The sequence below is a fragment of the Phocoena sinus genome, chromosome 10 (assembly GCF_008692025.1).
Source record: "Phocoena sinus isolate mPhoSin1 chromosome 10, mPhoSin1.pri, whole genome shotgun sequence".
NCBI classification, from domain to species: domain Eukaryota; kingdom Metazoa; phylum Chordata; class Mammalia; order Artiodactyla; family Phocoenidae; genus Phocoena; species Phocoena sinus.
Window position 1 is genome coordinate 70,857,914 of NC_045772.1, and position 23,256 is coordinate 70,881,169.

Here is a 23,256-nt window from a genome sequence, read left to right on the forward strand (position 1 = left end):
ATATGCTCTCTCACATAGCCCCTAAAGCCCTACTTTAGACACTTACCGCCTCTCTCTCAACTATAGTAATGATTTCTTAATGATTTTCCTTGCTTCCAGTCTGACCCTGATGCCCTTGCATTGTCAGCAATGAGGATTCAAAACAAGATTCAACTTTTAAACTTTTATTTCTATAACATTATGTAAAATTTCAAACATGCTAGAGAGAATAGCATATAGATTGAAATTGTGATAGCTCCTTATTCCTCCAGAATAAAATCCAGACTCCAGACCACTGACTCTATCAATCAGAACTCTCCATAGTCTAGTTCCAACTTGCCGTTCCACCTTTGTCTCTACACGTAAGGCTCACTTTACTTACCAGCTCCTCAGGAAGGCTTCCCTGACACGTTTCTTTTCCACTCTGACTCTCCCAATTGTAGGTGTGCTCTTTTAGTATTTCCTACCCCTCATATTTATTCAACAAATATTTATTGAGAATATACCATGTTCTAGGCCATTATTGAGTTCTTCCTGACAGTTTCTCCTACTAAATTGAGGTTCCATGATGTTAGGAACCATGTCGTCTTCATCTTTTAGTCTCTTCTTACATTAAGCACAGTGGCTTGCATATAGGTGAAGCTTTTTTTTTTTTTAACATCTTTATTGGAGTATAATTGCTTTACAATGGTGTGTTAGTTTCTGCTTTATAGCAAAGTGAATCAGTTATACATAAACATATGTTCCCATATCTCTTTCCTCTTGCATCTCCCTCCCTCCCGCCCTCCCTATCCCACCCCTCTAGGTGGTCACAAAGCACCTAGCTGATCTCCCTGTGCTATGTGGCTGCTTCCCACTAGCTAGCTATTTTACATTTGGTAGTGTATGTATGTCCATGCCACTCTCTCACTTCATCCCAGCTTACCCTTCCCCCTCCCCATATCCTCAAGTCCATGCCCTAGTAGATCTGTGTCTTTATTCCCGTCTTGCCCCTAGGTTCTTCATGACCATTTTTTTTCTTTTTATTTTTTTAGATTCCATGTATATGTGTTAGCATACGGTATTTGTTTTTCTCTTTCTGACTTACTTCACTCTGTATGACAAACTCTAGGTTCATCCACCTCACTACAAATAATAGGTGAAGCTTTGAAGTCAGTAGTGATCTCAACAGTTGACCTTCAGTTATTTTCAAGTAGATTATTACCTAATAAGATTATACACATGAAATTTAGAAAGTTTTTAGAATTAAAAAGCATATTTCTGTTTTTATTTTAAAAAGTAAGATAGATTGTTAAAAGTGTGGAAAATATAGAAAAGGACAAAGAAGAAAATTAAAATGATCTTTGAAACCTAGAGATAATAGCCTAAAACATTTTTAACACTTTGCATTGTTTTTTCTGTTCACTTTGATTAGGTCTATTCCCATTCCTCTCCCTTTCCGTCTTCCATGTTCCCCTTTCCCACACCAGAAACCACTGTCTTTTCACCTGGATTTTTGGCAAACAGATTTATTATATATTTCTGTGTAACAGCATTCCAAAACATTTATTTTCTTACAGTTTCTGTGAGTCAGGAATTTGGGAGCAGCTTGGCTTGGTAGTTCTGGCCTTGGGTTTATCATGAGGTTGCAATTAAGATGTTAACTGAGGCTTCAGTCATCTGAAGGCTTGACTCAGCTGCAATATCTGCTTCCAAGATGGTGCGCTCACACTGGCTGCTGTTGGCAGGAGGCCTCAGTGTCTTGCCACGTGTACTTCCCCCTAGGCTTGCATGAATGTTCTGATGACATAGCAGCTGGCTTCCCCAGAGTGAGTGATCAAGAGTGAGCAAGATAGAAGGCACAGTGTTGTTTATGACCTAGCCTCGAAAGTCCCACTTATAGCCATTTCTGCAGTATCCTTCTGTTGGTACAAATTAGCACTGTTCATTGTAGGAGGAGCCTGTTCAAGGGCATGAATGCCAAGAGATGTGAGACTGTCTTGGAGGCTAGCAGCAGTCATCTAACCCAACTCTGGAACTGGGAAACACAGCGGTGAAGTGAATAAACCAAATAGCTTTTAGTTTTTTCCAAATTGGGATTTTATACTGTAGCATTGCCGTTTTGTTTGAAGATGACAAAGTATGAAAAACTTAAACTCTTATAAGGATGTGTTCCTAAATCATATTTTAGTAGTACCTTCACATATTAGCTTTCAGATTTTTTTTTTTTTTTTTTTTTTTTTTTTTGTGATACGCTGGCCTCTCACTGCTGTGGCCTCTCCCGTTGCAGAGCACAGGCTCCGGACGCGCAGGCTCAGCGGCCATGGCTCACGGGCCCAGCCGCTCCGCAGCATGTGGGATCTTCCCGACCGGGGCACGAACCCGCGTCCCCTGCATCGGCAGGCGGACTCTCAACCACTGCACCACCAGGGAAGCCCTCAGATTTTTTATATACTCAATTGTTTGGATAACCTCAAAGAAGAAGAAAAAATAAGTTTATTCTTGTTCTTTGTTAATACTTATTATGTATAAGACAATGTGTTAATATATTTTCATGCTCACAACTTTTACTCCCCACAATATTTACTTCCCACAGTTACGGTTTTATAAATGAGAAATGAGATTTTAAGTATCAGAGTAGGATTAGACTCCAGGTAATCTTATTTAAGAGCCAGACTCAAACATTATGTCACTGAATCTCAATCGTTTTGTATCCTTGGAACACAAAGGATATATAAGCATACCACTAGTTTTTGGTAAATTTAAAAAAATTATCACTGTAAAGTAATAAAAACAAAATAGTATTTTAAAAACTAATAGTTATTTATAATAAGTCACATCTGTGAAAGAGATGTTGTTTACTAGATGATCTATAGGGCTTGTGAGCTTGAACTCTATAGATCAGGTTACCCATATTGTATATTTCTTTTCCTGCTTAATTTCTGCTAACTTACAATTATAGGTTGCTGAAATGATAACAAGCAATGGCTTGCTCAGATAATTCTGGATGTTAAAATTGAACATGACTCCAAAATTACAGATAGTTTCTTAAGCTGTTTCTTGAACTCTCAGATTCTTGATCAACTTTGTCTCATTAAAATGCTGAAAGTTTGCACATTTCAAATTGAGTCAGTGGTAAATGTAATATTAATTAACTTCCTGGTTATTTTTAGTGGGAAAGTCAATCTCTCGGTGATCAACCTCATATACCATATTTGGCTTTTTCTTAAACTAAAAATTAAATTTATTGTATTGTACCCTAAATCAACATATTCATACTATTCAAGATTTTAAACATATTGTTCAGATACGTATACTACTTGAGCAAATCTCTAGAAATCATAGAAATGATCATTTCAGATGTTACCAGTTTCTTAAAGAAATCTAAATACTTTTTACTGTAACAGTTTATATTAAGGTGGAAAATTCAGTATATTCAATAATGTTTTCTTTGTATAGCAAAAAACCTTATGACCATTCTGATCCCATTGAATCAAAATTGGGAGGTGTATTTTTGATTGCCAGCTATACACTGAACACTAAAGCAACGTGTAGTTAGGCAGTCAACTGCAGTCTCTTTTATAGCTTGATATCTACACAAATAGCTGCTGTTCTATCAGTACTGACCCCAACCAACCCACCTTTTGCAGCTGACATTTTGGTTCACAGTTTTTAATATAGTTTCACTCTACTGGAAATAACTTTTCTGTAGCTTGGGATGTCAGTGATAAATCAAACAAAATCATTGATCATTTCTCTCTGAAATAGGTTGTCTATAATGATGTAAGAACTGCTTGATTTTTTTCACATTTATGTTTTTTTCCAACTGTGAAACAAAAATACCTGCTAGCATGCACAAGTAATAGTAATAATTATTCCCTTTAAACATGTCATTGACTTTGTGAATTTTTTTTAAAAAAGCTTCTCTTTATAATATTTTTGATATTGAGTACAACTATGAATGCTGCCTTTGTAGTTTTTGACTTACCCGTTTTTGGTGACAGAGTGCATTGATTTTATACCAAAGAGCATATTTTGCCCTTGTTTTATAAAAACTTACTTGGTTTGCCAGAAAAGTACTATATTTTTGAAAATAATTTAAAAGCTTTAATGCTCATGCCACTATTTGAAAGAGGATTATACTGTGATCACGAAAGGTGACAGGATGCTGGTTTGTTAAAAAACAAAACAAAACAGTTTTTAGATATTTATCAGTATGCTTTCCATTCATACTTTTCTTTTCCAGGTGCTTGGGCATACACGTCAATACTTGCAGATTCACTTACCTGTCATACTGGTTGACATTCTATATTCTTTTTTTTTTTTTTTTTGGCGGTACGTGGGCCTCTCCTGCTGTGGAGCACAGGCTCCGGACGCACAGGCCCAGCGGCCACGGCTCACGGGCCCAGCCACTCCGCGGCACGTGGGATCCTCCCGGACCGGGGCACGAACCCGCCCCCCCAGCATCGGCAGGCGGACTCCCAACCACTGCGCCACCAGGGAAGCCCGACATTCTATATTCTAATGAAGCCCTGTTCAGTGAATTCTGGCATTTCTGGAATTATTTTCATCTCTACTTTTATGAGCTAAAACAACTTCTATGAGTTTGGATTATACATTACAAAATAACAAGTTTTCAGTGAAAAATCATAATTGATCTTACCTTTTAAATTTATGATTATACCAGGCTGTCTGTGGAGCAGGCAGATGACAGGGACCACTGGTGGTACATAAAGCAGGCTTTGAAAACATGGCACTGAGCTGTTCCAGGAGCAGTTATTAAAACAGCCACAGATCTGATTATTACATAAGTAACAGGTCTGGCTGGTAAAAGGTAAAGGAGAGAGAAAAATGAAAGGAGCAGTACTGCTGCCTGGTGATGACTCTGAAAACCACTGTCTTACCCACACCAGGCCAAGAAGCAGAGGAAAAGCAATAGAGCAAGGAGTAAGGAGAGACAACACAAAGTAAACTGCGTAACAAGAATAACTGACAGCACAGAATAAAGGTGAACATTACAAAGGAGTGAAAAGAAATACCAGTTGGAACAGCTGTATGAGAACGTTAAGTGAAGAACAAATCAAGTATTTACTTGAGTAACCTCAAGCACAGGACAACTTGTCCCACACTGAAGGTGCTATAATCTGATGGGTGACTTGTTGTAGTCCCCTGGTGAGCTAAGTCAGTCCCATAACCTCTATGTAACATATAAAGATTCAGTGGATCAGAGCTAGGTGTATCAGAGAGACCATCCTCCAGTATGGGTATCAGATTTTCTGTAACGAAGGATGACATCTCAATACTTGGAATATAATAGGTGTCAATAAGTATACTAGATACCTGTTGCTGCATAACAAATTACCTCAGAATTCAGCTGCTTAAAACAACAAACATAAACTGCCTCACCATTTCTGTGGGCCAAGAATCTGGGTATAGCTTAGCTGGGGCTTCTGACTCAGGGTCTCTCACGGGCTGTGGTCATCTAAAGGCATTCGTGGGAGAGGAATTTCTTCCATGCTTACTCAGGTGGCTGTTGGCAGGCCTCACTTCCTCACTGGGTGTTGAACAGAGGCTTCTTTGTCATGTGGGCCACTTTACAGAGGCGCTCACAACAAGACAAGAAAAGGTGAGGGAGATAGAAGCTAGAGTCCTCTGGTAACCTGATTTTGGAAACGGCATCAATCAATTTTGCTATATTCTATTCGTTAGAAGCACTTAATTAGGTCCAGTCACTCCCAGGAACATGAGACAAGAACAGGAATACCAGGGAGTGAGATTATTGGGGACATCTTAGAAGAAGGCTGCCTGCCACAATAAACATTTTCATGAATGAGTAAATGAATGAAGAAAAGAAGAGAAACTTAAGAAACATTGCTTGTACTAGTAAGTCCTCCCTAAATACGGATTACTAGAAGGGAAGCTGGACCATAAAACAGAAAATTAATCTCTGGATAAGACTTGTTTTAGATTAAAATAGACATTTTGATCAGTAAGTACAGTACGAGTTCATCAATATCATAAAAGAACAGCTTGGAAAATATGAGTGCTGTTTTCTGCAGACTGTAAGTTAACATCTTTTTAATGCTGCCAAATCTCTGTATTTAGAAAAGGTAGAGCTTCCGAATTTGATGCATTTCAGTCATTGGTTCTCAGCTGTCCTGCACATTGGAAACGCTTTAGAAACTGAAAAACCAAACTATCAATACAAAAGGATAGCTGGGCTCTATCCCAGGCTAAATAAATCACAACTCTTAAAGGTGGGGTCCAGACAAGGATATAGTTTCTTTTTTCTTTTCTTTCTTTTTTTTTTTTTTTTTTTTTTGCGCTACGTGGACCTCTCACTCCTGCGGCCTCTCACGCCGCGGAGCACAGGCTCCGGACGCGCAGGCTCAGCGGCCATGGCCCACGGGCCCAGCCACTCTGCGGCATGTGGGATCCTCCCGGACCGGGGCACGAACCCGTGTCCCCTGCATCGGCAGGCGGACTCTCAACCACTGCGCCACCAGGGAAGCCCAAGGATATAGTTTCTTAAAAGCTCCTCAGGTGTTTCCTATCTGTCATCAGGGTTTGGGACCACTGATTTAAGTGGCTCTTAATGGAAAGATTCAAGCATGCACCCTTTTTCAGGTTTAGTACAAATTGAAAAGGGAAATAATTTTAGGAACAAACTTTCTTTATTCAACATGTATTTATTGTGTCCAGTATGTGTGTAGCATATGTGGGGGATTAAAAATATACATATAAGTAGTTTAAAATGGGACTAAGCTATATTTCATGGTATATATGTATTTACTATGGTTATCAGAAACAGTCCACATGTGCTGTAGGGTTTCAGAGAGGGGAGAGATGAATATAGGCTAGAGTAGATAAAGAATGCGATTTGGAAGAGATGGGATCTGGGTACATTAGGAAAGTATTACAAGGTGAAATGCAGTAATTTGCTTCACTTGACAGATCCTAGGGTCTGACTTGGAGAAATCTGACAGTTTAGCTAGCACTTGGATCTTATTCTGTAGGCCAGTAGCTGCACAAGAGCAATTGAGGAGCTTTGAAAAATACCTGGAGAGTTTTCAAGTATTTTTATCTCCAGATAAATACTCCTGGAGAATTTTATTCAGTTGGTCTGGGTGGGGCCCAAGTATTGTACTTTTTTAAAAGACTTCCTGTGATGCTGATGTGCAGCCAGGGTTGGGAAACTGCTGTAGGATCACCTAAGGTCCCTGAAAATTTTTGAGTAGGAGGGTTTCATGTTCACCCATCCATTAAAAACACATTAGGATGTGTTTTGTTTTTATGCCACAGGAAGAGGGCAAACAGCGTTGAACAAAATAAAACAGGAAAAAGGTGCCTGTTTACACTTATGGGGGTGGAAGGCAGCTTGCATTCTTTTTTGGTAAGGAAGACAGGCAATAAACTAATAATGCGTAATTTGGTAAGTAAAAACAAATGCTTTGAAGAAAATAAAGCATAATGAAGGAGACAGGAATAGGCAGAGAAGGGGAGTAGAGTTGGAGAGGAGAGTGCTATTTTATGTCAGGTTAGGAGGGACTTCCCTAACTGTTGGCATGTGTACAGAGACATGGAAGAAGCGAGGGAGTGAGTAGGCAGAGGAGATCACAGGGGAAACGCCCAGGCAGGCACAGGCCAGCGAGGTTGGGTGCTGTGGACTACATTGTGCACACACACACACATACTGCCCCCCACCACCTCCCATTGTATATTGAAGCCTTAATCCCCAGTGTGACTGTGTTTAGAGATAGGGCTTTTAGGAGGCAATGCAGGTTAAGTGAGGTCATAAGGATAAGGTCCTAATGGGATAGGATTGGTGGCCTTTTAAGAAGAGGAAAAAGAGATCTCTCTCCCTCTGTCTGCCATGTGAGGAACAGTAAAGAGGTCTTCTGCAAGCCAGAAGGAGAGCACTCACCAGAAGCTGAACACTGACATACCTTGATGTTGGACTTTCTAGTCTTCAGAACTGTGAGAAAATAAATTTCTGTTCTTTCAGCCACCCACTCTACAGTATCTTGTTATGGCAGCCCTAGCCAACTAAGACTGCAGGAACAGAGGGTTCCAGAGGGGGGAGTATAGGAGATGAGGTAGGAAGAGGGACTCAATCATGTGGGGCTGCAGTCTAGAGCAAGAATTTGGGATTTTCTTCTCAGTTGCCATATACTCTGGTTGCCAGAGTATAACTAGGGAAGGGGTTTGGGTGGGGAGGAGGAACCCATTGAATTGTTTTAGGAGAGGAGTGGTATAATTTGATTTATATCTAGAAGGATCAACTGGCTGCTTTGTGGGAGAATAGTCTGTAGCAAAACAGTTGAGGAGTCAGGGACATTAGTTATCTTCGTAGCTATTGCAAGGGTGGTTATCAGTGGGAGTAGTGTGAAATCATCCAATTCTAGACATTTTGAAGGTAGAGTGGACAGAAATTGCTGGTGAATTAGATGTGGGTGTGAGAGAAAGTGGGGAATGAAATATTGTGTCTTAATTTTTGGTCAAAGCAACTGAAAAAATGGAGTGCTATTTATTAAGATAGGAAGACTGTCAAAGAATGGAAGAATGGGAAGAGGGAGCAATAAAAATTATAAGTTATTTTGAGTTGCTACTGAATATCCAGATGAAGATGTAAGTAGGCAGTTGGTTATATAAGTCTGGAGTTTCAGGGGGAGACACTGGGGCTGGTGATGCAAATTTTGGAGTATCGTATAGATCAGTAATTTTCAACCTTCGTTACACTTTATAATCAGCTTGGGAATTTTCAAAAAATTTCTGAGCCTGGTCCCACCCCTGTATATTCTTGTTTAACCTGGGAGTGGGGCTCAGGTATTTCTGTTTTAATTTGATTAGTGGTTAGGTTAAACATTTTTTTAAACAGCTTTTATTGAGGTATTATTGACGTACGATATACTACGCACAAAGTGTACAGTTTGATAAGTTTTGACAGATGAATACATCTGTGAAACCACCACCACAATTAAGGTAGTGAACATACCCATCATCACCAGAAGTTTCTTTGTACCCCTTTTCAGTTCTTCCCTACTATCCCTACCTCCCTCCCATCTTCAGTCACTAGGCAACTACTGATCTGCTTTCTGTGTAGATTAGTTTGCATTTTCTAGAATTCTGTAAATGAAATCTTACAGTGTGTACTCTTCTATGTGGCTTCTTTAAGCATAATTGTTTTGATACTCACCTATGTTGTTGCATGTATCAGTACTTGATTCCTTTCTGTTGCTGAGTAGTATTCCATTGTATGAACTTGTTTCTTTATTCAGCTGTTGATGAACATTTGGGCTGTTTTCAGTTTTGGGCCACTACAAATAAAGCTACTGTGAACATTTGTGTACAAGTCTTTGTGTAGTCATATATTTCCTTCTCTGGATAAATACCTTAGAGTGGAATAGCTGGATCGTATGGATCACATTTTTTCATATTTTTCAACATGAGGGGTTTTGTGTGTGAGTGTATGTATGTCCTTGAGGAAAACTTTTATGCCCAGAAAAGATTATTCAGACACTATTTTCATTATTAAAATTAATGTTCAATTTATTAATTTCAGTTAAAATATCTAGTTTATAAGATGTAGCAAAATTTAAGTTCTTTTTTCTTAGGTGTAATATTATTTTTTTTTTGCGGTACATGGGCCTCTCACTGTTGTGGCCTCTCCCGTTGCGGGAGACGCGCAGGCTCAGTGGCCATGGCTCACGGGCCCAGCCACTCCGCGGCATGTGGGATCTTCCCGGACCGGGACATGAACCCGTGTCCCCTGCATTGGCAGGCGGACTCTTAACCACTGCACCACCAGGGAAGCCCCCTAGGTGTAATTATTTTTAAAAAGCAACACAAGTTAATTCTAACGTGGAGCCAGGGCTGAGAACCATTGTACAGATGGTATTTAAAGCCAAGGATTGAATGAGATCACCTAGCACAGCCATTTCTCAAGCTTTTGCTTGCGTAAAAATACCCGTAGTTGGGGCAAGTTCTGAGAATTTGTATTTCTACGAGGCTCCCAGGTACTGATACCTGGGAGTTGGACTGATGGACCATACTTTGAGTAGCCCATCCTAGAGGGTTAGTGTAGATAAAAGAGATACCTGAAGATTAAGTCCTGGCCCCTCCAAAGTTTAGAAATTGGGAAGGAGAGGAAGGAACCAGTAAATAAGACTGTAAAAGAATAGCAGGTGGGACTTCGCTGGTGACGCAGTGGTTAAGAATCCACCTGCCATTGCAGGGGACGTGGGTTTGATCCTTGGCCCGGGAAGATCCCACATGCCATGGAGCAACTAAGCTCATGAGCCACAACTATTGAGACTGTGCTCTAGAACCTGCTAGCCACAGCTACTGAGCCTGCATGCCACAACTACTGAGCCCGCATGCTGTAACTACTGAAGCCCATGAGCCTAGAGCCGGTGCTCTGCAACAAGAGAAGCCACCACAATGAGAAGCCCCCGTACTGCAACGAAGAGTAACCCCCGCTCACCGCAACTAGAGAAAGCCTGCGCACAGCAATGCAGACCCAACGCGGCCAAAAATAAATTAAAAAAAAAAAAAAAAAGCAGGTGAGGCAGGAGAAAAACGAAAGAGTGTGGTGTTCTAGAGGCTTGTGAAGATAGTTTTGCAGGAGGGAAAGCATGATAAACTCTGTAAAATATGGCTTGAAAAGACCGAGCAAGATGTGAGTTACAGTTGACTAATGGATATGGTAAAGTGATTGTTGATGACCTTGAAAGAAATACGTTTGGTAGAATGTCTAGTCAGGGCAAAAACCTGATAGAGGTGAGCCCATGAAAGAAGGGAGGAAAGTAAGTATAGACAAATCATTTGACGCTTATTGTGGAAAAGAGAAGAAAGAAATGGGGCAGTGGCTAGAAGGGCATGTGGAAGTAGGGATGGGTTTTCTTTTTTTTTCTTTTTAAGGTAAGAACTATCATAATGTGTTTGTATGCTGACAGGAATAACTTAGAGAAGGAAATATGGTTGGAGCAGGAGAGCAAGAGGTCAGTAGCAGGAGTGGTGTCCTGGAGAAGGGATCCAGTTGGCAGATAGAGTCATGGCCTTAAATAGGAATACGGAGAGGGAAGTTAGAGTATATGGCCACAGATGGCAGCTTGTAGAAATGTTAATTGAATAGCTTCTATTTTCTCTGAAATAAGAATCAAAGTCACCCCATAATAAATAAACAGAGCACAATAAAAGTTTTGTTCAGTACTCTCTCCTCAGTGCTTAGAACAGTGGTTTGAACATAGTAAGTGCTTAGTAAATGTTTGCTAAATAAATGAATGTAAGGAAGAGTAACCCTGGATTGGAGGGGAGGAGGCGAGGAGGCAAGTGAGGTAGCACAGAGGTGGCTGTCGGGTTAGGCGAGAGCGGTGCTCCTGGGAATGATGAGGGGAACTGTTCCTGTCATATGGAAGAAGAAGTGAAAGGACTTGATTTTTCTTTGGCTAAGGGGAAGGAAAAGTTGAGTATGACCTGTTTGTAGCTCTGGAGCATGTCCTTAGTCTTTCAAATGGAGTGGACTGTGATGTTGTTTAATGATTTGAGGGATTTTTCAGAGACTTAATTGCTGAGCACTCTAACCTAGTTTGTATAAAGCTGATGTAGTCATCTATTTTGTCTGTACTTACCAGAAAGTATCTCTGTAGCTGCCGAGGAATCAAGTCTCTCCTCCCACCACCTCCCAGGAGTTTAGGGAAAATTTTGTCCTGGGCATCTGTGGAAGTGCTTGATGTTGAAAATTAAATGTATGTAGACCTTGGAGTAAGAACTCTTCAAAATACTCAACATAGATTCTTAAACTGTTGAAGGATACTATTTGCTGCATTCTATAAGCAAACTAAGGCAAGTGACGAGAAAGAGTGCATTGAACCTGAGGTGTAAATTTCATTAGTTTAATGTGAATACCTTGGATCAGCAGATTTTGAATTGTTTTTCTCAGAGCCACACCTCAGGGCTAACTGGGAGATGCAAGGATGAGCACTGAGTGGATGGGGGCTGAAGCGGATGTCTCCACATCAGCTTCAATAGAAGTTAGTTTGTTTTCAGTTTTATACACTGAGATTCCTTGTAAGATTTTATTTGCATGGTGATTCTACTGCAGAAACAATAACAGAAAGCATTTGAGTATCATCAGTGTAGGTAACATTTGAGTTTTGCTGGTGAGTCAGATAGTGCTGGTTTTATCAGAGTAGATTATTTCATTGTTTGGGAGTGGGGAAAACCACTTAGAAAGGCCTTTTTTTTTTTTTTTTTTTTCTTCGCGGTACACGGGCCTCTCACCGCTGTGGCCTCTCCCGCTGCAGAGCAATAGGCTCCGGACGCGCCGGCCCAGCGGCCATGGCTTATGGGCACAGCCGCTCCGCGGCACGTGGGATCCTCCCGGACCAGGGCACGAACCCGCGCCCCCTGCATCGGCAGGCGGACTCCCAACCACTGCGCCACCAGGGAAGCCCAGAAAGGCCTCTTTTATCCTTTGATTCAGTCATCAGTTTTTATGGAAAGCAGTCGTACCTTAAGCCCTTCATTCCATTTTCATGAAAAAGGAAGTAAATGGCTCAAAAGCAAAATGACATCAGCAAATTCTTCAAGACAGTGAATCCTTGAAAGTTGGCGCCTAGTTAAATCAGTGTTTTACACAATTGATTTATAGTTGTATTTATGCATCATATTTAACTGGTATTTATAATTGTTAATATTAAGAGACATTTATTGAGTATCTAATACACGTAAGATCTAGGTGTTGGGGATACAGAAACAGGCAAGATGTGATCTTTTCCCACGCAGGGGTTAGAGTCCAGTTGGGGAAATAGAACACAGCCATAAAAAGATCAACAGCATTGCAGAAGAGTGTAGAAGACCACGAGTTTGCAGAGCTGCTGCAGGGGTTCCGCAGATATGTGATGCACATTTCTTTTTAAAATATTAAATAACCCGTCAAATAAAAGTGTCCTATGCACCAAATATTAAAGTGCACAGAAGAAAGACGACCACTAAAGCTCATTAATTTATTTTGTAGATTAATTCACTCTTTTTTTTTTTTAACCATTTCAAAATAAAGTAGCAGATCCTTTATTTGTATTTCTCGAAGCCGTTGAAAAAAGTCACGTAGCAGCAGCAACATGTTTTGGCCATCATTTTCCCTCTTCCACCTCTGCCCTCCCAGAGGAGTTTGGCCCCCAAGTCACACTCCTCACACCTCTTCAGGCCCCACAACAAAGCAAACCCTGTTTCAGCGGTTTCTTCCTAACTTCCTTTCCTTCTGATGATTCATCACAAAATCTCAAAAATGGATCTATCAGATAAGATCTACCTCAGAAATCCTGGGAAGGGAAGATACAGTGAGCAGGCCAGTCCATAGAAAGCACTTCCCAGGGCCTGGGGAGAAATCCAGGGAATTCACGCTGAGTAACTTACAGCCCTTCATGCTTGTTAACGCTTTGTAGGCTGCATGGTGCTAGAGCTCTCTGAGCCTTCAAATGAGAATGTCCTGGACGAGTTTTTCCACAAAGTCAAGAATCATTATGTGAACAATGTATCTTTAAGGACTTAAGAAGGGAGTATGGTTTCTCATGAGGTGAATAGTCATTCAACAGAAAGGACTTTATCATGCAGTATTTTGTGACCGTGAACCTGAACCACCTTTGTTTTATCCTAGGATTAGGACAAGTGATGGATTTCTTTCATCTTCACTGATATTTGGCATCAAAATTTATTTGATACGATTCATAAGTGGACAGATGCTGAAGGGTAGGGATGTATACCTAGTCTAGAAATGGCAATGTTTGATAATTTTGGAACAAGGAATGGCTGTCCCCTTTTCAAAAAATTGTGAGCCATCAGGGTTTTCAAAGTAAAGTGTTTTGACGATGCAAGTGCAAGAAGTGGAAGTAAAGATAAGCCAAAGTCTATTAGAGATGTATTTGAAATCAGGAATCACTCACTGTTTACAAGATTAGATATGTTCCTAGGATTAGGCCTAACAGCTGATGGGGAATTAGTTACATTAATCTATATCAGGTCTATATACCTTCAAATGGAATCAAAAAATTGGGTTTAACTACACTCTAAAGTCTTATTAAAATTTTTAATATTAATTGTTCCTTTGTTTCTTATTTCTGTAAATTATTCATAAAATGACTTAAAAAGGGGGGTGGCATCCCATGGTGATGAACTAAACATGAACTAAAGTGCTTTCCACCCTGTAGTAAGCCCTCTAATTTTTAAAATCACAACACACCGTTTTTTCCTTCTTAGGGCTTCTGACAAAATTTACTTTTATTTAGTTAGTTTCCTTTTGTGTGGCTTCTATCCCATGCACTAAGCAAACTGTGAGGGCGAGGACTGTGTCTCTTTTGTTCATGGTGAGTCTCCGGCACCTTAGATAGTGCCTGACACGTGTTAAGTGTGTAATACATTTGTCAAACGGGGCTTGCTTATAAAACTCTTCCTTGGTTAGATTTTTGGACTTTTGTTAGCAGTGTATTAGCAGACTCACAACAGGTTTGGGTTAAGTTCAGCCTTTTAACTCATTGAGATTTATACTGCTTCAATTTACTATATATATTTTAGTGTTGGGAAGCAGATTGCCTCTTTCTGAGCTATGAATAATGCTGCCTCCTTTAGAAAAGAATCAGCAATGGTTTTATATCGTATTTGTTTCGCCTGTCCAACTTGACAAAGTTAAATTGTTGTGATGAGGTTAATCAAGCTTAAAACATTTTTCTTATAGTATTTAGCATACAGGATTTTTGTTGCAGGGTGGAAGGCAGACACACAGTTAGAAACTATATCTGACGAATAATTGTTATCTGTAAACGGTTGTTGAAATGTTCCCCCCCTTTTTTCATTTCACAGTAAGTCAACAGACTTGCCAGACTTTACACAGACAGTCTGTTTGAGCTATTTATGAAGGATACATAGGGACACATAGGGATCTCAAAATTTTGGAACATCATATTTTACAAGTTACAGCTAATAATGACGTATGTGAACAAGTAGATGACAATAGAGTGCAGTTGGGATATGTCTGGATAGCACTGGATGACCTTTTTGTCCTCCTTATCACAGAACCTTTAGCATTGTAGGTGTACTGTCAAAATCATGAATGATAAATCGCTGAACATAAAAAAGGCACACCTTGTAAATAATACCCTGCCCCTTATATCCTAAGTTAACTATCTCCCACCTCTAAAATTCCCTACTATCCTCTAGATTTTTCTCACTAAGTAGAAAAAGGATCATAGTTAAACTTTTTAAAGATCCCTAGAGCTAGGAGGGCTTTCTTTTTAATAGAGCATGGTGAAGTTGAGTCACTTTATGATAGGGTACAAAGATCATCATAAGCTGTGTTCCTCCTGCCTTCGTTGAAGAATCTTTAAAACTCATTCAGGCTGTTAGAGAGCAGCAGAGAACTTTATTTCAATAGTTAAGCTACATGGAAACACATATTTTGTGCTTCTTTTCTCCCAAAGTTGAACCAGATCAAATAATCCTAGAAGAGAGGAGCAAAGTCGTTATCTTTAAGTGAAAAAAGAATGAATTACTACACATTTAGGAAAAGTTAGGATAAAAAGAGAGAGAAAGACATAACAACTACTGAAAAACAAAAATAATATTTTTCTTGAGGCAGAAGAGAACCACTATAGAAAATCTGTTGGTGATTAAAAACTAACAAAATCAACCACAAACAATGCCACGTACAGAAATTACTGGTTGCTTATCAGAACACTAGTCTCACATTTCCACTTGCCCCAGGGACACCTTTGCTTAAATTTTATAAAATCCACAAACCCAGCATGACCAGCACCATCGTTTCTAGTATGAAGTGGTGGTCTTCTAATTTGTCTCCTGACTGCAGTCTCTCACCTGACCAGGTCAGCTAATGTTCTTTCTTTATTGGTTTTTACCTTGTAAGAGAGTATACATTTACTGAGTATTTTGTTCTTACCACTGAGAATATAACACTTAGAAGAATTCTAGCTTCATAACTTGTTTTAAAATGTTAATTTAGGGACTTCCCAGGTGGGACAGTGGTTAAGAATCTGCCTGCCAATGCAGGGGACACGGGTTCGAGCCCTGGTCCGGGAAGAACCCACATGCTGTGGAGCAACTAAGCCCGTGCGCCACAACTACTGAGCCTGCGCTCTAGGGCCCACATGCCGCAACTACTGAGCCTATGTGCTGCAACTGCTGAAGCCCGTGCGCCTAGAGCCGGTGCTCTACAACGAGAAGCCACCACAATGAGAAGCCTGTGCTGCGCACTGCAACGAAGAGTAGCCTCCGCTCGCTGCACCTAGAGAAAGCCCCCATGTAGCAACGAAGACCCAGCGCAGCCAAAAATAACTAAATAAATCAATCTTTAAAAAATGTTAGTTTATTTAACTCTCCTCATGGTTTCATGGAGCAAATCGTGCTGTACTGATATGCTTTCATTTTCAGATTTTTTTTTTTTTTTTTAAATTTTTGGCTGCATCGGGTCTTCGTTGCTACACGCAGGCTTCCTCTAGTTGTGGCGAGCGGGGACTGCTCTTCGCTGTGGTGCACGGGCTTCTCATTGCGGTGACTTCTCTTGTTGCAAAGCACAGCCCAGCTCTGCATGGGCTTCAGTAGTTGTGGCACACGGGCTCAGTAGTTGTGGCTCGTGGCCTCTAGAGCACAGACTCAGTAGTTGTGGTGCACAGGCTTAGTTGCTCCGCAGCATGTAGGATCTTCCCCGGGCCAGGGATTGAACCCATGTCCCCTGCATTGGCAGGTGGATTCTTAACCACTGCATCACCAGGGCGTTCCCTCATTTTCAGATTTATGGGTCATATGAAAAGGGAAAATGATTCTAGGAAGATTCTGGAGAGAGAAAACCTGTTAAATATGAAAAAGACTTGGCAGCAGTTGTAAGATCCATGATGCTGGGGAATTAGGATTATCCCTTCTCTCACATAAAAGTGGGAGTGATTGAGGAACTGTGTCACGTAATTGATGGACACCAACTTGGAGACAAATGCTGGAGGGGTGGGGGAGTGATTGATAATGTTATAAAAATATTCTGTACCTAACTACAGCACAATCGTTATATTCCTGAAAAGCTTCATGATCAGAGAATCCATGATTGAGACAGTTACATCTTATGGGAAAAACAGCACTGAGTACTGAGATTATTAATGAATCCAGAAAAACCTAGAAAAATATTCAATTTTACTTAAAGGCAGCACTAAATAAAGAGAATATAAATTATTATATATCTTAAGTTAGTGATAATGGCCTCTCAGTAATTAATGTCAATTTATTGATTGCTAGGAACTTCAGGATTTCTACTCTAGAATGTAAATTTATTTTAATGTTCACAATTTTCTTGTAATTTAGTTTAACATTTTTATAAATTCATTTTGCATTAAATTTTGGGACGAAGGGAGCGACAGTACAAACTATAATAAAGGATGTTGTCAAACTTTCATTTGTTATGGCAGGAAGAGATTCAGAGACCCATAATACCTTAGGAGACAAATGATGACTACCCCTCAATTCCATTGTATAGCTTGGAGTGACTCTTAATTTTAGGTGACTCACTGTTCACCAGGCACTAGTCTAACCAAACCTTTTCACAACCTGTCACACCTTTGTACTTTCTTTCTCTTTCCATATTCTGGCATAATTAAAAGAGGAATTAATTCTTGCTCCTCTTAACTTTTCACTACTTGTTTACGTCTGTGTAGTGAGTGGTTGATCCTGGCCCGTGAGTAAGCATCGAGACAGTATTCCTTGTCTTTTAAAGCATCTTTGTTCCTCATTAAGCCTGATTTTATCATTCATTCATTTTTCAACAAATATTAAATATCTAGTATTTTTTCGGTACTGTGCTACGTAGTAGTTATCCAGTGATGTATAAACCTGAAACCATCCCTTTCCTTGTGGAGTGTATATCCTAGATGAGGAAACAGACAGTAACTCCTTCCTTAACACTCCCTGTGTTCCTTTATTTTTTTTCCATAGCATTTATCAACATCTAAGACTTTATTTTTTGTTTGATTTCATCCACAGAACGTTGGTTACATGAGGACAAACAAGAATTTCTGTATGTTTTGCTAAAGGAATATTTTTTGGTTGAGAAGTGAGAAAGGCACGTTTAATTCTTCACCATGTTCCCTTGATTCTGCTTCTTCAGCCTGTCTCTAAATAAGCCCACTGCCGCTTCCTTTTAGTTCAAGCCCTTTTTCTTTTTACCTGGTCTATTAAAGTAGCTTTCCCTGCCTCTGTAGTACCTTTCCCCTCCAGATTGCTGCCAGTAATCTTTGTAAAATTCAAGTCTGAATTTCTTCAGTGATCTGCTGTCTTTTAAAGGTAAATCAAACTCCTTCGCTTTTCATTGTCGGGTTCCTTCCTATCTGTCCAGCCTTTTTTTTTTTTTTCTCTGCCACTCCCTGCTCTCCATCTCAGACTTTATGCTGCAGTAGTATCAATATATTGCACTTCTTCAAGCTTCTCTGCTAAGTGTGGTGGCTGGACCAGAGGCTTCCCCTTAACTTGGAAGCTATTTAGAAATGCAAACTTTAGGCTCCACCCCGAGGCCTACTAAATAAGAACCCTGGGAGCAGAGCTAAGCAAGCTAAACAAGACTTCCCAGTAATCCTGATGTACCTTAAATTTGAGAATCACTACTTTAGTCCTTTCTTTTTTTAAAGTTCATTTCCTTAACAAGCTCAGCCATTAATTACCATGCTTTCAATATCATTTTCATTTGTGTAACTCTTAATTTACATCATTGACCCTGGTATCTGTGTCAGTCCTGCTTTTTAAATTGTGTATTGGACATCTTTCCTGGATATCCTTCCTGTACTTCAGACTCTGTAGGTTCTAAACGAAATTCAGTACCCATCTATTAAGATGTTTTATATACTGCGTTTCCTATTTCCTCCTTCAAAGGATTCCTCCTTGCAGCTTTGAATCCTAGATTATGCAGTATTTTCTCTTTGGTTTCTATTTTGTCTTGCTTTAGAGCAACAAAGGAAAAGATTTTTTAATAACTCTACTGACCAGAATAGGGTCAGGATTTTCCAGGCAATAGATTACTGTTGTTTATAGACCATCTGTTAACATGTATTTTTTAATGTATTTTTATCTTATTCTTTGCTTTTAACTTCCCACCTTTTTTCCCTCCTCAATTGTCTTTTTCTCTCTCATTTTAAGAACTTAGAGACCATTTACTTTGAATCTTGACCTCAGCTGCCCACGTTCTACCGTAAAGCTGGAGGCATCCTTGACCCTGGGCTAATAGAGTGACAACTTGTACCAAAAGTGACAACTGGTACCAAAGATTGTAGTCAGGCAACATTTCATCTATCTCGGTACAGTTTCTGCAGTAGGTTCTCAATAAATTTTTTTCTAATGTATAAGTGAGTAAGTTAGGCAAGTCTCAAAGCACTGGACAGATCTCCAAGGTCAAAAAACCACAGTGAAATTGTGGCTGGATACATAAGGAACCTCAAAGATTTGAGCAGTAAGAAGTGAGAAATTTTGACACTCAAATATTTATTCAGTGAATAAATGAAAGATTTTAAAAGAATAGCCATTGTAACAGATGGTGAGGTATTTCCTTCTCTGAGAGAAGAGCAATAAATTTAAATTTTATTTCAGTGTGAACTTTCAAGTTTAATTTTAAAAATTCCTGTTTATGTGTGCTTCCCCATAAGCACAGTTTGATATACATTTTTAATAATTTTCGTGTCGATTTATGTAACAGTTACATTTTAATGGTTTGACTATCTCTTGGGCTATAACTTTTAACTGTTATTATAGTTCTATTTTTGTTGGATAGGAAAGACAGTAATGTATGTGTGTGTATATATATATCTTAAATTGCACATCTGAATTACCTTACATATGAGAAATTTTTATATGTGAAAATCATATATCTATTCTCATAATTTGAGCTATTCTCTCATAAAAAATACATTCTTAAATTATAATAATAAAAAAACCTTTCTTTTTAACATGCACACAGGAAACCTCGGCCTGTCTCCCAGTTGGTTGCACAGCAGGTTACTCAGCAGTTTGTGCCCCCTACACAGTCAAAGAAAGAGAAAAAAGACAAAGTAGAAAAAGAAAAAAGTGAAAAGGAAACAACTAGCAAAAAGAACAGTCATAAGAAAACCAGGTAAATTTAGAGTGTTTTAATGGCACTTTTGAAGTAATAAAATTAACCATTTAATATTGTCTTTTAACATCAATATATAAAGTATATAAAGTAGAAATAAAAGATTTCATCTCTTTTACTATATCATGAAAGTGTTTTTCTTAGTTGAAGGTATATTAGAAATTAAACACAGAGGCCACAAATACAAGTTTAAGTGTGAGGACACTTTCTGGTTTTTGTTTTTGTTTTACTAGATTACAAGACATTTGTGTTTGAAATGTTTCTTTTTCACTCATAAAGCCAGGAGTGATGTTCACAATACTGAACAGATATTTGCATGAGCTTTAACCAGTCAAAATGGTCATGGGTCCAGGCAGAACAGACAGTCATGACGCCCTTATCATTAAGTGCACATCAGTGGAGTAACAGCCCTGCATATAACTCAAGTTTAGCTGTTGTCAGCTTCCTCTGTGATTCAGCTATGTCACTGCTGTTCTAAAACATTTATTTTAGTAAAATTGATAAGCTGTCTGCAAAATTATGATAAAGCTATAAAAGCACATTTAAGAGAATATTACTCCCAGAGTTTTTTGTCATGTTGAGGAAGATTCAGGAATGATTGGCTTGATTAATGTTAATGATTTCAAACATTTAATTATATTTTTGTGGCTAGTTACACATGAATATAGAGCTTTAAAGATAGATGTATTTGTTTTGTTATTTTTACCTAATTTAATATGCATTACATGCTCAGAAAGTTGGTAGAGAGAAAAGCTAGTTTAAAATTTTATCATCTTTTGTGTTTAGGCCAAGATTGAAAAATGTGGATCGGAGTAGTGCTCAACATTTGGAAGTTACCGTTGGAGATCTGACAGTCATTATTACAGACTTTAAGGAGAAAACGAAGTCACCGCCCGCATCTAGTGCTGCTTCTGCAGATCAACACAGTCAGAGTGGCTCCAGCTCTGATAACACAGAGAGGGGAATGTCCAGGTCATCTTCACCCAGAGGAGAAGCCTCATCATTGAACGGAGAATCTCATTAAAGTTTATTTTCTCCAATTTCCTAGTCACTTCTGTCATACCATGCAAATACACAGATTATGCCAAGAAGTACCACATTTTCATGACAAACATATTCATGCACAATCCATAATTTGCATTTTACATAAAATAGAAATTTGTTAGATTTTATTGCAATCTATGCCTACCAAACATTTCCAGACAACATTTTGGTCTCCACAGTTAAAGGTGCCATGAAAATGTGGTTGAATTACTCATTATGCAGTGTTATTGGTAAGTCTATTTTCACTTTTAGTTTAGTGAATTCTAACACATAATTCTTGAATTCTCTACTATTGGCATGTAACGAATTTAAATTTTTATAACATAGTGCAAGCTGCCTAAATATGTATTATTTGAGAATTGTGAAACAAATAGTTATATGTATACAAGTCAAAAATCAATTTAATCAACTGTTGCTACAACAGAATTTTCTTAATGGTTATCCTCTTAAATACACCTGCTGGTACTTGGTGTGGTTAAATAGGAAGATTGTTATTAAATAAAGAATTTGTATGAACCATTGCCAATGTTTTTGACACATTTTACTAAATTATTGTTCCTGAATTATGTTTTAGGTTTTATCTGTTTTGGGGGGGATTTTTTGCTTATCTTTCAAAACATTCATTTATTGTAATGTTTACTAGCAGACTAGTAAACAATAAAACGTTGATTACATGGCTTTATAATTCAGATTTAGTGCTATTGTCATTGAACACTGGTATTTTCTGTATTATATAGAACATTAAAATTCAAGTAATTATAAGCATTTGGCAAAAACAGAAGAGAAGAAACCTGTCATATTTTAAAAGCTGCAGTTTTGGAAAAGCTTTAACTTAATAGTTTTATCACTGTTTCCTTGCCCCAAACTTATCCAGGGTCATAGAAGTGTGAATCTAATTAATACAGAAATGGGAACTGTTGCACAGAACTGAGAAATAACTAATCTTTAATCAGTTTAATTGGCCTCTTATTAAATATAACAATTCTTATAAAAATTATAGTACCCTATTTTCAGAAACAATTGCCAGTTTATGCATTTATCAATATCCTAAAATTTAAATTTACAGCCCCACTTACTATTATGTCAATTTACCAATAAAATATTTTTATGACTACAGATTTTGCATTTTTGTTTACAACTAATAAAAGTGTTTTTTGTTGTTTCTAAAAATCCAACTTAGAAACCACACAGTACTTAAATTCTAGGGTCTCCTGCTTTCTATTAGCCATTTGTTTAGTATGTATTCACCTATAGGAGACTTTTGAACTATAAATGAACTTTAAATCATAACTTGGATACAGAATATCACATAAAAACATCATGATAGCATTTGAAGAAAGAAAGAAAACTGTAGACCCTGACAGTTGTGATATTTGGTGGTTTCATGTGGTAATGTAATTTTCTGTTTAATTGCAGTACTCTTTACAGGCACAATGGTACTGTCTTTTTTGTAAGATGCAAGTTGTGAAATACAGTTAATTGCATACAGTAAAAGTCTGTGATTAAAACATTTATATACCTCATTCTTTAGTGTTGTTAAATGAAAGAATTTTATTTAAGATACTTTCAGTGGAACCCCAAATGACTGGTATGTTCTTTTAAAACATGAAAATTTTTTTCTCTTATTTTATTCTTTTTCACATGTTCCAAATGTTTTATATATATACATATATATTCAGTTTTAGACATAGTAAAAACTACAAGTACTAACTGTAATAGGGAAAATATTCTAATTTTTAAGTCAAAATTACTCTTTGGAGGTACTGGGTCCTATGATGATGATCAAATACTTTCTGGATATATTTTAAATGGACTGCAAGAGAGAAAAATCTGACAGAAGATGGGATTTTACCTGAACGGGGCATAGTCATCTTTCTAAATAGTAGGGAGACAGCATGGAATTTGAGAATGCTAACTGATGGCTGGTATCTGAATCTCTGTTGTAGAACCTAAGTGAGCTTGAGTAAGTCATTCAAGGTCATTTCCCGTCTATTAAACAGGGATAATGGTAATCATATCTAACTCATAGGGTTGTTGGGAGGATTAAATGTCAATCCATACAAAATTCTTAACAACTACCTGACACGTACTCTATGCTCGGTAAATGT

General features: G+C 38.4%; 1 protein-coding gene across 3 annotated transcripts in view; it reads left to right on the top strand.

The window, feature by feature from the left end:
* YAF2 (YY1 associated factor 2) overlaps positions 1-22,671 on the top strand; it is a 66,035-nt gene extending 43,364 nt beyond the window's left edge. For all 3 annotated transcript variants that reach the window (XM_032646214.1, XM_032646215.1, XM_032646217.1), the window contains 2 exons: positions 19,952-20,104; positions 20,891-22,671. In XM_032646214.1, the coding sequence (XP_032502105.1) occupies positions 19,952-20,104; positions 20,891-21,128 (391 nt within the window). In that variant the 3' untranslated portion in view covers positions 21,129-22,671. The remainder of the gene's footprint in view (positions 1-19,951; positions 20,105-20,890) is intronic.
* The last annotated feature ends 585 nt before the right edge of the window (positions 22,672-23,256 follow it).